General features: G+C 32.7%; 1 protein-coding gene across 3 annotated transcripts in view; it reads right to left on the reverse strand.

Moving 5' to 3' along the window:
- The window catches only part of LOC147072876 (protein fem-1 homolog CG6966), a 195521-nt gene that overhangs the window by 34246 nt on the left and 144035 nt on the right, over positions 1-17240 (reverse strand). Inside the window, exon 1 of one of the 3 annotated variants that reach the window (XM_085946191.1) lies at positions 8722-9055. The exons of the other annotated variants lie outside the window; for them this stretch is intronic. Within the exon in view, the coding sequence (XP_085802317.1) occupies positions 8722-8913 (192 nt within the window). The 5' untranslated portion in view covers positions 8914-9055. Of the gene's footprint in view, positions 1-8721; positions 9056-17240 lie in introns of those variants that run through there. 3 annotated transcript variants of the gene reach the window in all.

Genomic DNA, 17240 nt, shown 5'->3' on the forward strand with positions numbered 1-17240 from the left:
GCATATGTTTAAATTCAACGAGTAGAGAGTTATTTTATCTTTATATAAAGCATCAGGCATGATAATTTGAATCCGAAATAAAAAACATTATGTTAAGAGCAAAACGAATTAAAACTACTAAATAGTAGATAGAAATTGATTAAAATTCCTCGTCTACTTTCTGTATAAATTCGTAACGAATGTCTATTTATTTCATTCGACAGTGCGGCGCCCAATTGTCCCATTCCTCTGAGACCCAGTTTAGCATCGAATATTTTTTCGCGGACCGGTATCCCAGCCTAAAGACAACACTTGTATGAGATTAAGCCTTTATTAATGTCATGGTCAGTTATTAGTCAAATATAACATTTTTTGCTTTACTACACGTGTCTTAAATTAATTTGTACATGCGGAGAATATTATGAGATAAACCCACTTTTATAGACCAAAGAAACAATTTAAGACTTATTTTAACAGTAGATAATATAATAATTTTATTGATTATACTTTGGACCTATATTATATGCGTTGATTATAAGTATGGAAATTAAAAGTTTACAAGAAGTTAATTTGCATAAAATTTATTAGAAGGACAAAACATAAATTTTAATTGCTGTTTAGTTTTACAAAGTAACTTCATCAAGAGATGAAGAGCTCAGTTGTTATATTTTGAAACCTGATTTTTTTTGTCAAGTTATTGTAAAAAAATGACCATGACGCGCACAGACCGCTCTAGTTAGACGAAATGATTTTTTTTAATCTCATTTAATTACACTTATACGCATGGTGGTGTACCTATCTAATTTTCGGTAATGGTCAAAACGATCGAATAATTACAACTATGCATTCAAATTACAAACATTGAAGTTAATGGCCCCACCAAACCACGCCTGTCCCGCACCACACCCGGTCGTAATCGGGCGTATCACGGGACCCTACGTGTGGATGTATTTTTTATGACTGGGAATGTCTCAGGAGCAGTAACCCAAGACTTAGGTCGCCATGACTTCGCTTTGACTAAATTTACATGACTTTAAATTAAAAGTGTCCATGGAAGATAGGATTACATAGAGGAAAATTAAAAGAATGGTAAAAACAAAAGCTATTACAAAACTGCCGAACAATCTAAGTAAAGAGATCTTCACGTTCACATACGAATCTCGCGGAAAATTTATTTACTTGATTATTTTTTTTATACATTTTTTCACAAGCCGTCAGCGTTATCGGTTAATACAAGTACTCAGTGAGAAATGCCGACGGCGAAAAATAAAATTACTTATTTATCACATGCATGTCACACGAATCTAGTTAAGAGTTAAAAATAAGAATTGTACATGAAATAATATAAAGTATGATTACTATGCATTTCTCAGACCGTCAGCTAATAATGCTACAAAATTGGCCTTTGTGGCGACCAGGTCGGACGGTCCTATGGATCACAGATTACAGGATTACAGATTAATAATTAGAACTGAAAAAGCCATCGCCATGACCAAGGTTTTGAAGCAGGGTACTTTTATGACGGTCAGGCCATAAAACCCAAGTATAACAAAGCGTACCGACGGCCCTTAATATTTCATGCACGTTATATATATGTGACAAACTTTAATACATGTTATTATAGACACGTAACTATTTAAAATAATATTATTTAACACTTGTTTAAGTTTATCCCATAGTTTTCCACACTCGACAGCAGTAACCTGTTATACCACACCGAGAAGGGTAAGCCAGTTTCCATTATGTTTATGTTCCCTCGTCCAACAGCTGGTTTAAGCGACTTGAACAGCTGTTCCCTTTCCGTTCACATTTTAGGACATTCCCAGAGGATGTAAATAGCAAACTGTACCGAATTCGATATTTATAATGTATTTTTGCCGCATAATTTGTATTTTAGCATGATCCGTACCAACTGCACTGAATCTTCTTGCCGGTGCGAATTAAAATGTAAATATGAATAATTTATTTCGCAGGTTGAAAAATGTGTAGAATTTCACACAAGATAATAAATATTTCGTGGTATTGTCGTGCAAACATTAAATTTGTAAACACAAAATGGATAGTAGTTATAACTCCAAAATAAAATATTTGGCTAGGGTAGGTACTTAATTGTAAATCGACATTAACTTTTTATAAGGTGAGACAAAGTAAATTTTATTTTAGAATAGTATTCGCGACTAGTGGACATAGGCGCGATACCCGAGAGATGCAGGTTCGATTCCTGCGGGGTGTCTTACTTTTTTCAAAATGATTTTTTCGATTATAATATATTTTCTCCGAAATGTTTTCAAAATGATGTATGTTCAATAATTAGAATGGTACATTCATAAAATCTTGTGAATTATTCGTTGATTAAAATAAGTATTTTATGTCGACGCCTTATTACATTAACATGTATTTTTTCACACGCATATAATGAAATATATTATGTATTAACATTGCATTAATAATTTTTAAAAAAAACTATTGTTTTCGGAGCGTTGAACTAATGTTGATTAAGTTATGCAAAAAAAAATGCAGAGTGGAAGATTTTCATGTCGAATTGCAATTAAAATTGCTTGTTTTATATAATATGAGTTGCTTAAGTTTTCGCTCACTGAATAAATACAATTTTACAATCGATTTCCATACAACAATGCTTATAAAGAGTCTTGAAGATATATTCCTAGCGTAATTGCTCAAAATGCATCGACCGTAAAATTTATGAGACAAACAAAAACCGAATCACTAATACAGTATCTACCTAACTGTTCAGTTACAAAATTAATTAGATTTGTCCTTCTTAACTCGAGCCTTGGTCGTTTTCGAGAATCGCAACTTCGAAAATAACAGATACCGATATGAACTATAAGCATCGAAGCTTTAGAATATTGATGATTGAGAATGTAACCATTCTCAATCATTCAATGAAGTTGAAACGTACCTACTGACAAGGACAGCAGACAAAAAATATAATAATTTGTGCTTAGCATGGAAATCGTCAAAACGCTGACAAATGAGTAAATATTATGTCACGGAGCGACACTACAATTTTATTGGTTACATGTAAGTTGTACGTATGCAGTTCATCGTGGGACATTTATTCGTGGGCCGCAGTACGTGAAACATGAGTTCGTATAAAATTTTATCAAATGACGAGTTCTTCGTTGAACATTTCACCGTGGAATACATTTGTAAATGCGGCGATAGTTTGCAAATAGTATCGTTCCAATTAGATTAATCCTAACCTAACCTAGTAAAGACATCTCATACAATTCGCCACATGTTGTAGTGAACTGTTTACGTTCAAATTTCCGGATACGAATTTATTGTCAGTATAAATAACAATAATAATTAAAAGAAACAACAACTTTCAAAATTATGTTAAATTGTTTTATAGAATTTTAAAATTATGACTCACACTAAATAATAAAAATATAATTAATTAAAATAAAACACAAATATTATGCAGTACTTATTTCACACAGTTTAATAATTGTCAGGACCGATTTCGTCTGCTTCAATGGGAAATAACGGATGCAAGAAGATATTATGGACAATAATTAAATAAAATTCTAAGAAACTCTCTCTTCAAAAGTAAATTAGGCGGTTAAATTTACTTAGCGTTACAGAAAACATTTGTATAATGGTATTTAGGAACTTAATCTGCATAAAATGAATATCAATATTTCAATAACGCTGTAAAAATAGTACATATTGCCATATTCCATTCGGTTTACATAATTAAATTATTATTATATATTTTTAATGCAATTATTGTGGGAATAACATCCACCGGAAGAAAAATGATCAAAAAGTGGACATTTAACACGGAAACGTGAATAATCTCCTATATATTATTATCCTACAGCTGTGCCCGTTTTTGCGAGCGATTGTGTGACTTATTCGTCATGTCCAATAGGTTTAAATGAAAAATTCAGTAGAGAAACGTTCTTTATTCAAGTATAAAAGTATGGAATTTGATAAATTTCGTTGCGTTTTAGGGTTTTTTATGGTTATTTTGACTGTTTTACAATAGATTTTCGATCGACACGTGACTTTTTTTACAACACATATTAATTAGGGAATTTATTTTTTCGATGTGTTTGCAACACTGAAAATATTATATTTCAAAATGGCGGCTACTCCGTCAATCGTAATGACAATATGATAAATAATGCCTTTGTATTAGAAACAAGAGATGTTTATTTAGGTTTTGGTGACTTTTAGAAACGGATACTACTCTCAATCAAGTGATTTGGCGAATTGTTTATGTTTTAGTGAATTTTTAATCCGGATATTATTCTCAATCAAGCGATTTGGTGCGATCTTAATTAACATAATATTACGCTTTCAGTAGAGGTTAAATAAAACTACCTAATACATGTGTACCTATATTATATTAAAACACTATACTTATCCTAATAATACATTCAATCGTTTGAAGTTGTTATTATAATATTAGATTCATATTACCGGCGAAGTATACCATGTCACATCAATCTGACAGCTGCTGTATGTTTATGATGTGTCACCGTCACCATTCTAATTTAAGTTGTGAAGCAAATACCTATTGTGTATCTACTGTTGATGAAGTTATACGCCAGGTAAGTGCATATGCTCCTGGTTTAAAACATCATTCTGGTTTTCTGGTCATTATGACATTATTTTAATGCAACACTTGACGTATATTATTTACGGTCACATTCATAACTGATATTATATTTTTAGACCGTGAAAAACAATATATGTATTTGTCAGGTCCACGACATTATAAGCCGACATGTTAGCCACTCAGTCATTGTGGGTTTCAAAAACCTGAATCAATCCAAACCTTCATCAAACTGTTCAAGCAAAGTAATTCCATTCCTTTCGTTCACAAATTATGTTATCAAATTTGTGATAATATTTACCTAGGTACCTATTCAATTCATTATTATTATCACCATCATCCTCGATCAATCTACTGTTAGATGAAGTTCTCTCCAACCTAATTCTATTTATCTGGTAATATAGTAATTACGGTGAGTACGTAGATATGTATATATTAATGTATAACGATGGTATTTGAATTTAAATTGTAATGGATTTAATATATAACATATTTTGTGATAGGTACGTTGTCTTGACTTTCAAATTATTAAGTTATTTAAAATAATAATATTATGCACTATTCTGCTCACGTTTTTCAATTATGGTTGATAGTACCGATCAGTGTTACATTTTTCAAACTGTTTGAAATTGGACCCACTGAAGTAAATTTATTTATTATAAGTATTGAGGTCAATTATTCTCTTTCCCCAATTATGAAATGTGGTGATAAAACTAACTATTTTCACTCTCCAGGTTAGGTTTGGTTTGGTCTAAAAAGAAAGTTGTAAAATCTCATGTCCACCTCTGCGGCACATTTACTACAGATTTTTTTATGTTTACGATAAATGGATGTTAGCCACTCGGTTAACCTACTATGTCCATACTGGTACAGTTCGGTTATGAGGAATACAGCGAAAAACACATTTTGAAAATAGCTGAGATACTGGATTATTTGTTAGGTTAACCTAACCAAACCTAACATATCGGCTATTTTCAAAATGTGTTTTCCGCTGAATACCTCATAACAGAACTGTACCGCAGAATCTTATTAATTGCATTTTTCGACATTTATCCGACTGTCATTTATTTTATCAGCTTCACAATAATTCACAATAACAAACATAGACTAAAATATTTTTATTCGAACTTTTATATTCAAAGACAACGTAAACATAATTATTTTTAGGGAGGTAAATTATTAAAAATGACATTTACTATAGGTAATTATTACACAACGTATATAATATTATTTCATTTTATATTGTAAATATTTTATTACATAATATAAGTAAAATGCATGCGTGCGTATAAGCAAATAAAATAGTGAATTATGATAATTTCATACCCTAATCACACTATGAGTCGTCTACGTCGTATTATCCATTATTTCCATTCGCGTGGTTATATAGAAGAATTAATATGTATCACTATGCTTATTCGCATTCCACTACTGGATGAAGGTTTTATCAATAATCCTATTGGTCATATGAACTGCTATATCTATTAAAATTGGTGATATTAAAATTTACCTACCCATTTATATCGTCATTATTATCATGAACCAGGATCAATCCACTGCTCGATGAAGGCCTCTCAAAACTAATTCCATTCCTGTTTCATATATACATTGCTGCATTTATCAAATATTTCAATATAATATATTCATTTCATCGTTATCATCATTAGACCAGGTCAATCCACTGCTGGATGAAGGCTTCTCTAAGCCGATTCTACTCTTTTTGGTCCTATGAATAATCGCTATATAATATACATAATCTACCTATTTATAATGCCATTATCATAATCAGTTTATATCAATACACTGCTGGACGAATTCTTTTCCAACCTAATAATTACTTCCTCTCAGATCTATATGTTTCTTCTTTTATCAACATTTGTTTCGATATGAACGTCCCGCAGCGTGAAACATATTATCGCTAAAATTTTAATTCAAATTTTAATTTTTTTAAATATTATTCTATGGCTGCAAGCATTTTTTTAGACAATGAAACAAAACAACTTAATAGTTTAAATTTATTTTTTATATGGCTAACCTTCTTCTATTACATTATATTCAATCGCAATCAAATTGTCAGGTATTATGCTAGGTCTAGCAGCCTGGGATGGTATCAGATGACATCCTGAAGGCCAAAATCCATAATAGACTATACATATGACGCTAAATTTATATCGACAGTAACGACTTGCAAATTGTAAAAGTAACAAATCAGCGACATGCCAAACGGCGCCGTCTCTGCATACTTCACAATTTTATTAAAATCCAATATCATTTCATTAGGACGCCAAGCTGTCTGCAAGACCTAGCGAGACAGACTGGCGAGAGCCAGCTGGCTCAGCTAGTTATGTATAATTATTAGACTACCATAAAATAATAAAGTTTGGTTTTCGTGCACGTCACCACGCATAATAATTCGTTTATTATCTTTAATTGTTTTTTTTTTTTTTTTATTAAAATTATCTTTAATTGTTCCGTCAAAATACTGTGTTCGCGTGACCAAGAAAGTTTAGGAAACGCTGACCTAAATATTATAAACCCGCGGATAGATATTTTTATAGTACATAGTAGCTCGATTTTAGAATGTTTACGCATTTAATATTCGAGAAAAATCACACCAAAACATAACATTCTTATCATATATTAACACGTCAGGCAGGTGCCAAATATATTGAATAGATTTCAAGTAGGTAGGTAGGCGCTAAAAGAAAATTAATGAAGGAAACATCGTCGCTATATAAAAAAAAACTTTTCATTAAATGATAATTGTTATTATTGCATAATATTATTAATAAACACCTATATCTAATAAAAACATTTTATTATTTATATATTATTAATTATTATATACCCAATGACATGAAGTTTGGTATTTTTGGACAGTTTATAAACTATTAAAAACTGATAATTATATACCAGGAATCGGAAACCTTTTCACGCTTTAACATTAAATAAAAAAATATAATTGGATATAGGAGAAATATATATACTAATTAGTTTAATTGCCTACATTACGGCGTTTCTCCGTTTAATTATTTATAACAAAACCTATGTAACAATAATGTTTTTTTTTTTGTTATTGATTTTAAAATTCACTAACTTTTTAATATAGGGAAGTACACGTACATTCTACAGTTGTAATATAATTAGATCATAACATAACCATAGCATGTCCAAATAGCCGTCAGACGGGAAGGATTACTTCATTTTACTCTTTTTAATCATTTTAATTGCGAAAAATACATAAATACACATACGGCCCGTTTCAGACGGGACACCGGTGTCGCACTCGTATATAATAAGGAGGCATTTGTATTCGAATAAAGGGGTTTTGTATTATATTTATGAACGCCACAGAGATAACGAGTCAACGCGTATCCGGTACACGTTTCCGTCGGCCGCTACATTCTCAAGCCGCCGATACACTTGTTTTTATTACCGCAGTCAGTTTTATGTTCTAATTTATACCGCTAAACTATGCGTTGACTCATTAGCTCTGGGATGTTCATAAACATAATACAAAGGCCCGTTTATTCGAATACAAAGGCCTCCTATATTATATCGAGAGCGACACCGGTGTCCTGTCTGAAACGGGCCCAAGGCATGGACGAAGATGTCTTGGATGAATTCTAACAGTCACCTTTCAAGCTAGCCGAGTGCCCGGACAAATTTATGGCAAACCTGTATACTGTAACCGTAACCGAATGGTTTGGTTATTTTGAAAAATGACAACAGAAAGCTTGGTAGATTGGATCACTTCACAATGATGGTAAGCGGTTACAACAGACAAGTATTTAATATGGTGATTGGTGAGGAAAGGTGGCCTATTCCTACTGCCTTACAAGACAATACAAATTTTGCACGGGATAATACATTTTGTAAAAATTCTACTTGGGTTGTTGGTAAGAGATTGTTGTGCCACTCAAAAAATCGGGTACTTGCGGATTTGACTACCTCTTCCGATGTGTTCGCGCTTAAATCAGCTACAACATATTTAAACTAAAAATTAACCGAACCTTAATTGGATTAAATAAACCCATTCGTAATAATGCATCGGTATATAACCCAATGCAGTATATCCGATGGAGGTGAAAGTACTTATGTATTGTATAAAAAAAACTGTTAAATAATGGAAATACTAAAGTAATTCAGACCTTCCTTATTCGCCTGATAAAGTTGCGCTGTCTCTTCAGAAGGGATTTCCCGCAATGGCGTAGGGATTTACTGCAGTATCGCAACCACACGCACGGACTACCCATACCCAGGGCGCCGGAGTAGGGCGTCACCAGCTGCCACATCTCGGAAAGAAGACCAGCGCCTTCCACGGCCAATGATGCAGCACCCATCGATGATATATTCTACTACTAACTACACCATGTTGGGATCGGACTGTTTTCATATACAGAATTGGCTTCTTGGTGACAAATATAATAACGCCAAAATTTTATATTATACACTTTTCACTTGATCACAAATTTTCACTTATCATATCATACCCACTTTTAAAATAATTGTATCCTACACATCAAAATGAAAAGAAACGAGTTTTAAATGTTACGCAATTTGCCAATTATTATATACACGTTGTATATAACAAGAGGAAAACAAAAATTTACGTAGAAAAGATTTTTTTTTTTGGTTTTCAGGACACCAGTTAATTCTGATTATTTTCTTGGTTTGAAGTTTTAGCCACAATAACATAAGTGCATAATATCTATATAATATTTACACATAATTTTGTAATACTTCTTGGTGATTAGAATCATCGAGGCAGTAACTATTTTATTATTTTGTAAGTTCTTAGATTAAGTATAAGTAAAAAAAGTAATTACTAAATTATTAAACATAATATCTTATCAAGCACGGTCGGCCAGGCAACTTTATCTACGAGAAATTTCCTAGACAGAGTTGAACAAAGAACATACAATCAAATATCACCCGACTACGTGTTTACGTTGGTTTTTTATTACAGATTACAGATATGTGAAAAATTACATCTCTGATTTGTGGAAAATTAAACACGTTCTTTACAATATTAATTATTGATAATGTACGTATGTACGAATATTTTATTTATTATTACACGCACCGAGAGCCGTACGAGATAAACAATGAGGTACCTACCTAACAAAATAAATACATTAAAAAAAATTACATTCACGAGTGAATCAAGTCCAAAGTAACGACGTTAATTAACACATTAAAAATAGCAACATTAAGAGAATTTACCTAATGACGAGCAGGAAATAAATCACAAGAATATTATATGTGCGTTGCGTTTACATGACAAATATTGCAAATTGCCTATTCTTTGACACACGTTGGTTAAATTGAAGTTTATTCCATATTTCTCCACGTTTAGTATACCTTCTTACAGCGTCACCAAGGTGGCAACCCACTTCCCTTAATTGCGTGTTTCCTGGGTATATAGAACGTCTGTCATCTTTATGTGGAAAAGAAGAGAAAACTACTGTTTTTTTTTTTTTTTTTTTTTTTTTTAATTAAGTGAAATAAGGTACATTCATCGTTATATGCGCCGCGCACCACGCTATAACAACGAAAATACACCTCTACACTACATTGTATAGTGTATTGTATATCAATGATATATTATTATGTTGCAATACTGAAAGCACGATGTAATTGTCAGATCATGTCGTCTGTGTAAGCGCAATTCAGAGATTAAACTATTTAAAAAAAAAAATGAGAGAACAAAAGATTAAAAAAAACCGTGCCACTATGAGGGCTTACTTTACGTATTTCCGATAGTTAGTTCTTTTATGTGGTTGTATAATATATGGTAGGTATCAATTGCAGCCGATAACAAGAAACGACGAAATTATATGGTGCGCCATAATAAATTGCATTGAGGATCGCATGCTTCCCGTGTAGGTATATTGTGCACCACTGGTTTAAAGTTTGTGACTTCGGAAGTCAACGAGTTTTATGGAATTAATAAAAACACACAAACACTTCACATTAAAAAACACACACCGAATTAATAATTAAATGTGAATATTTAACCCAATAAGTGCAGTATGCAATTAAGGCATCGATGAAAAACGTCACTGTTAGAAAGGCGGCGACCACGCTTCGCCGAGTGCAGCTGCGGAGTGGACGACGAGCGTTTTTCCTCGGAAGGCGGCGACGGCAATAGGATGACGTTACGCAACGCCGGGTACACACGCAGACCTACCCAATCTCGCTAAAAACGAAAGTAGAATTTCTTTCCGAAACCGGTTTAAGTCATCGATCGGATTTTGCTTTCTTATTTCACAGCCGTTCATTGGTAATAACGATTCGATTTATATTACACGGCTGTGAAGCGGGTCCGATTGCCCAAAACGCAGCTCGGCCAGAGAAGAGTTTACATTTGAATAGATTGCATTCTACGCAGGGTATCAAATGATATTGCTTTGCGGTCGAGAAGTGAAACGCAGCGGACGTGGACAATGTCTAAAAGCTGAGTGATGATTTTATTAAATAAATCACAACAAATCTAAAAATATCGAAGAAACCTTAAATGCGATAATGGTTATTAATAATCTATTTCGGAGTACAAACCCATTTTCAGAACGAACATAAGATAGCATAACGATCATAAATTTATTATTTTATAAAAGATGGGTTTATAATAGCCCTAAACACAACTCAAATATCGTAGAATTAACAAATTCAGTTCTCAATAAATATAATATGAACAATAATTGGAACTTGTTAGGGAGAAAATATTCCCAGTTGCTTCCTTCTTTGTTGAAAGTTAAAAGTTCCTTTGAATGATGCTTAGCGTTCAATATCTGTATAGATATTGTGATTTCTTGACTTTTTCATTTCTCGAGATTCGAAAATTGTCGAATTCATGAATATTTGTTTTCTTGAGAATTCGAGATTGGTTTATTGATTTCTCGAGAAATCAAAATAGTCTCTTGTTACCGATTTTTTCTTGTTCGGTTTGTAGGTACATGTAAGTACTAAAATATACTAAAGCATTTACACTATGCTACAATTACAGCTTACAAATTCGTAATAATGAACAGGCCACGTTAATAATAGTACTTAGATAGGTAGCCAAATATATTGAACCATCTTTATTATTTAGAAAATTTAAATGGTTATCCTTTCAAATATTCAAAATCTCATACGAAATGTCAAATAATGTCGAAAACGATGACCGCTGTAAACAAGATAAACATAATATTAATTTGTCTATGACTACCAAGTCAACCACACCAAAAACATTGCGGCATAAAGTGTTGCAAGAGTAAAATATTGTAGTCGAAACATTTTTGGACAACGTAGGATATTTTTTTTGGTATTCTTATTTGTTACCATAATTTTATTATATATATCTAGTTTGTACTCATAACGAAGTTATTGTGACAGTCATTTTCTACGGAGAATCGCTGTTTAAGATTTGCCTCATAATTCATGACCTTATTCCGGAGTATGAGGAGTAGAATATCACAAACATGTCTGCCTTGGATGAAAGCGAACAAATAATGTGGATTGAATAAATTATAACGGCCAACCGATATACTCCACGTGCGACACTTTGAACGTTTGTGTTTCTCGTTGACTTCTTCTACTGCAACTACTCAACTACCGAAACAAATGTCAATTTTCTCTCGAATCTCTTGAAGACATTCAGTGTTTATGTGGTAATTCGTGATTATTTATAGAAAGAGTCTATCACTTGGTATTAACTACATATAAAAATTGTTTTACGACACGCATAAAAATAAAAAAGTACATTTTCTTCCCTGGCATATATATCGTACTCCACGCGGGAGCGAAAACAAAATAATCAATTACATACAACTCTGCTTACAATTACTCTCTAAACCGTATTTTTATATTATATGGAAAATGTTTGTTTTGGCTCTAGTTCGGCCACTGCTGTAGTCAATAAAAACAGTTCTTTTTTTAATTATTAATAACCATGTTCTTGCTTTTTCGTACAAGGTGGTTGTTAGTAATTTTAAACAGTCGGAAACACCCAGGCTTTGAGAAAATCACATAAATATATTGTGTCCATTCACTTTTGTGATCGTCGAAAAACCGACAACCGACACCATCCAGATCTGCGAACACCCCGTGAATTCTGCAGCGTAACGTATTCGCAGGTGAGTAGGGTTATTTTCCAATCACAACTATCTGTTTACGAAATGTCGACATTAGTGTGAGCAGCAGACCCATAGTTCATATCAGAGAATAGTTCATACTTTTACTTAAAATTGCCGCCATTTAATGTTTAAGTTATAATAGCTATATGTATAATTTTTCAGTTGTAAAACAAAATATAAGTAAAAGTGATCACTGATCACGATTATTTTGTTATTTGTTCGAGTCCAAAATCTATTAGGTATGTATTTTTTAACAATCATACGATTAGTGTATGACTATACAAAAAATACTTCTGTAATAATAAGAGAGTGGTAGGTTAAAAAATTGGCCGATTAAGTTTCAATACTATCAAGATACTCAAGAGAATGCTTATCAAAGTTGGTCGATTCAATATACCGAATAGCATTTCCGATACGAGAATGTGCTCCATTATTAAAACGTAATGAGACGAAAATGACTAGCATTATTATTATGAATAGAGAGAAATGTTGGAACGAAGTAAAAGTAAGTATCGTAGAAAGCAGTAGTGGAGCCACGCCAGCCTTTTATATAACACGAAATAGTATATTTTATTTTTACAAAGAAATTTTCCATAATAAACAAACATTCACCAATAAAATCGAAACGAGGTTTCAAGACGGAACAGCTATCGAAATGTAGATGTATCGCAAAGATTTTGTGAAATCAATGTAAACCATCAGTTTAATATTGTCTACGACCTACGTCTTCTTCGTGGAATAACACCACGGAATAGATTAATAAAAATATAATTCCGATAGGCTATACCAGGGTTGGCGAACTCTTTTACATACGCGTGCCAAAATTTCCGAAATATTATTTTTCGACTGTCTGATGTGCTGAACAGTTTTTCATGGAGAAAAAATAGTTTTTTTAGGATTCTATTAAAAATAATTATATTCTAGATATTACTCACAGAACATTGCACACGCTTTAGCACTTTTTCAATTACGCCATACATTTCGGTCCACCAATTTTGAAACTGTCTGCCAGAATTACTACTACAAGCTCCACCACGCTTTTGTTTTTTATTTGTTGCAGCCATTTTTTGTTGGTAGAGATGAAATTGTTTGTTAATGTATATGTTACGCCGAATGTGCGAATTTGACTATTACATGAAATGGGCTAAATTTTGCCTAAATCATGAAAAATGCAAGCCCGTTGCCTTATTCATGAATTAGACAAAATATCTGGTGAGTGCATGAATTCCGCAGTAATTTTTCTGCCTTGTTCATGTATTGGACAAATTAGATAGTAGCGCTACGGTGGTATTTTTTTCAACTAAACTAAATGTGTGAAATGCTCGTGGATTGGTCAAAATATACGTATATTATCTATGGTCAAAATAGGTGGTCGCGCTCCGGTGGTATTTTTTGCAACTAATCAAACTAACCAAATGAAATGTGTCAGATGTCATTGATTATAATATAAAAATATACCAATCAATAACTAAAATGACGTTCATATCCATTTACTATGCGCAAAAAAACTAGAACTATAATATGATAACGGATGAATTTTATTAAAAGGTATTTTCGCGATTTGATTCGTGCTTGGGTATCGTACATGCAATGGTCGATTTACGTTTTTGATAGTTTGTTGACACTTGTTAGCTAACCTCAAAATGGACATTCAGTTGAATAATTCAGAATTTCAAAACCTAACCTAACCTAACCTAACCTAACCCAACCCAACCTAACCTAATAATATTATATTATGTCCAATTATAACTAATAAAATCTTCCGTATTAAATTTATTTTTTCTGCTGTCATGTTGACAGTTTAAGAATTCCATGCCCTGGCGACTTCATGTACTCGGCAGAATATTTACCTTATTCATGAATAAGGCAACAGGCTTGACTATTACATGAATTAGCCAAAATTTAGCCCATTTCATGTAATAGTCAATTTCGCACATTTGGCGTAACATATACATCATTCTGGTTTTTTACGCACAAATCGACACCAGAATTGCCCAGATCAGGTGAGGCATTATCTCGCTACAGTGGTCTCAAGCATTGTAGATCGATCAAAATTAGATGTGGTTAGTGCAATTGCGTTAGTGCGACAATATTATATAATATGACAATTGATATACTACTGGATGAATCATATGCTTCTTAAAATGGCGCCCGATTTTCAGCGACTCGGCCAGTGTTAAAACTTACTGTTTTAATATCAGCGGACTTAACTCGATATAAGCTCACTTAATATTTGTCCCGAAAACGACCTGGCAATAATTATGAGTAAGCCCGATCTAGCTTGCATCTTACTCTAACTAATAGTCAGCGCATGACGACTTGCTCCGCGCATGTCCGCTCAGACATGAATTTTTGGTAGGTTGCAAGCTTTGGGTTGCAGACACCCTTAGGGTCACTATTCCAAGAACGCAAATTTAGTTTTACAGCCAGGGCAATACGGGTGAAATTCGGGAATCCATGTTATGGTCTTAACGCATTATACATACAAGGAAATATTATAAGACGATTTTCGTAATATCTTCTTTTGTGGTACATTTTAAAAATGACACTTGTATGGGAACTCCTCATCTAGTAGTATATCAATGAATACGACGCATAAAGCCTAAAAACCGACATATGAATTTAAATATTTACATTAAACGTAATGCTTAGTCTTGAAAAGTATTTTTCTGCGATTGTTTATAAAGTGCGATTTGTCATTTATTATTAATATAGGTTTTTTCTCTCTCTTCAAACACGTGCCAGGCAAAATCATCTCGCGTGCCATTGGTTCGCCACCACTGGGCTATACCCAAATACACTATATTGACTACATTTTGACGCATGGTTTTGAATTTTTGAGTGTCCTACGAAAATGAACCACACATTTCAGACGTGCAATCGTTCCCTGACTAGAAGAGTTGCTGAGAAAATATGAAATACTTAACGGGTGTGGAGTAACAGGCAACCGATCTCCAGTGTGGAATAATATTTGATAAACTTAAACACGTGTCAAGAATACGCTTGTCCTTCGTTCTGACAACTGACAAAAACACCACCTTGTACGAAAAAGCAAGGGCATGGTTATTTACATATATAAAAAAAAAACTGACAACACACACTATCGGACGTCTATAATGTGTGATTCATGTACGTAGAACACTCACACATCCACCGTCATGGCCAGAATTGCATCTGTGCCTGACAAAAATTTATCCATGTAAGAAAATATTATGTCAGTTGGCAGAAAAAAATGCAAGCAAAAAAAATCTAGAAACTAAAAGCGAATACATTATTAATTAATATGACACATAAACTTTGGTCATTGCATAAATATCATATTATGTAATAGGTACTGGATAGAAAACTCATCCAAGGATATATGAAAATATTTATTAATATTCTTGCTAATTATATCGAAATTTTTGCTGGCATATATGTATAATTTGGGAATGTGCTTCATGTAAAATAAGAGGTTGCGAAAAATCCTTTGATCTATAATATAATTGGTACATATATAACCTCACCAGTATTTTATTCCCACTACCAAGGAAATGTTAAAAGTATTATTTCCACAATTTATAATAATTAACGAAGTCATCCAAATGGCCAGAATATCTTTTGAAACCATAAAATAAATATTAAGGGTAAGCTCTACAGAATTGCCCTTGAGAATTGAAAATATGATTTTTTTATATGTGGTCCGGAATTGTTGGTCTACTAGCAATATACAAAGGTCGCCGACAATGCTTGTGTCAAATGTAAATGGTCTCTAAATTAAATTTAAATGATAAACACGGTCGACGTGAAGACAGAATGGGGTGACCAAAAAATAATATCTTCTAATATAGGTAGGTACGTAAATGTTACTAAATTCAATTTGTTAATCAACTGTTTGGGAGAAAGTATTGCAACCAATATGATGGTGACATTTTCAATTATGTGGTTACCACAATATAAACTTAATAATATATTAATAACTTTTTAACCTGAAATTGTCCGAGAATTAAACATACGAAGGATGTTGAAATGCATATCTACCTACATTTTTATTTCATGTGCTATCCAAAAAACATTAATAATGAATAGTGTTTATTTGTAATGTTTAGGACCTACGTATTAAAAATAATAGGTATTGTTTAATTCTAATGCATATTTTTTAAAACGTAGAATTTAGTGTCTGCCTATTATAAAAAGAAAGTGACTTTTTATTGACTGCGCAACTTCACTTTTATACTAGTGAAACAAGTGGTAGGTAGAACCATTATTGCATGTAAAGGCAATGGGCGAAATAATTTATATCATGAGTGCCTAAAAATAATTATTAACATACAGTCACTAGATACATTATTTTTTTATTAGTCCATCCGACTGGCGGGCGACGCCAGGGCTGTCGACGCAATTAATTATATTATACTTTTTAAATTTTATTTATAATATATTTTATTCAAGTTTTGTGCATCTAATGCCGGGTCTACACTGGCAACATGTCGCGCGACAACCTCGATAAATTTTACGATAATTATCATAATGGCTTAAGAAATTTTACGATAATTATCATACTTATCGTA

This window comes from Rhyacophila brunnea, unplaced genomic scaffold (genome assembly GCF_057557595.1).
Source record: "Rhyacophila brunnea isolate RB1 unplaced genomic scaffold, BYU_Rbru_1.0 scaffold_19, whole genome shotgun sequence".
Classification (NCBI taxonomy): Eukaryota; Metazoa; Arthropoda; class Insecta; order Trichoptera; family Rhyacophilidae; genus Rhyacophila; species Rhyacophila brunnea.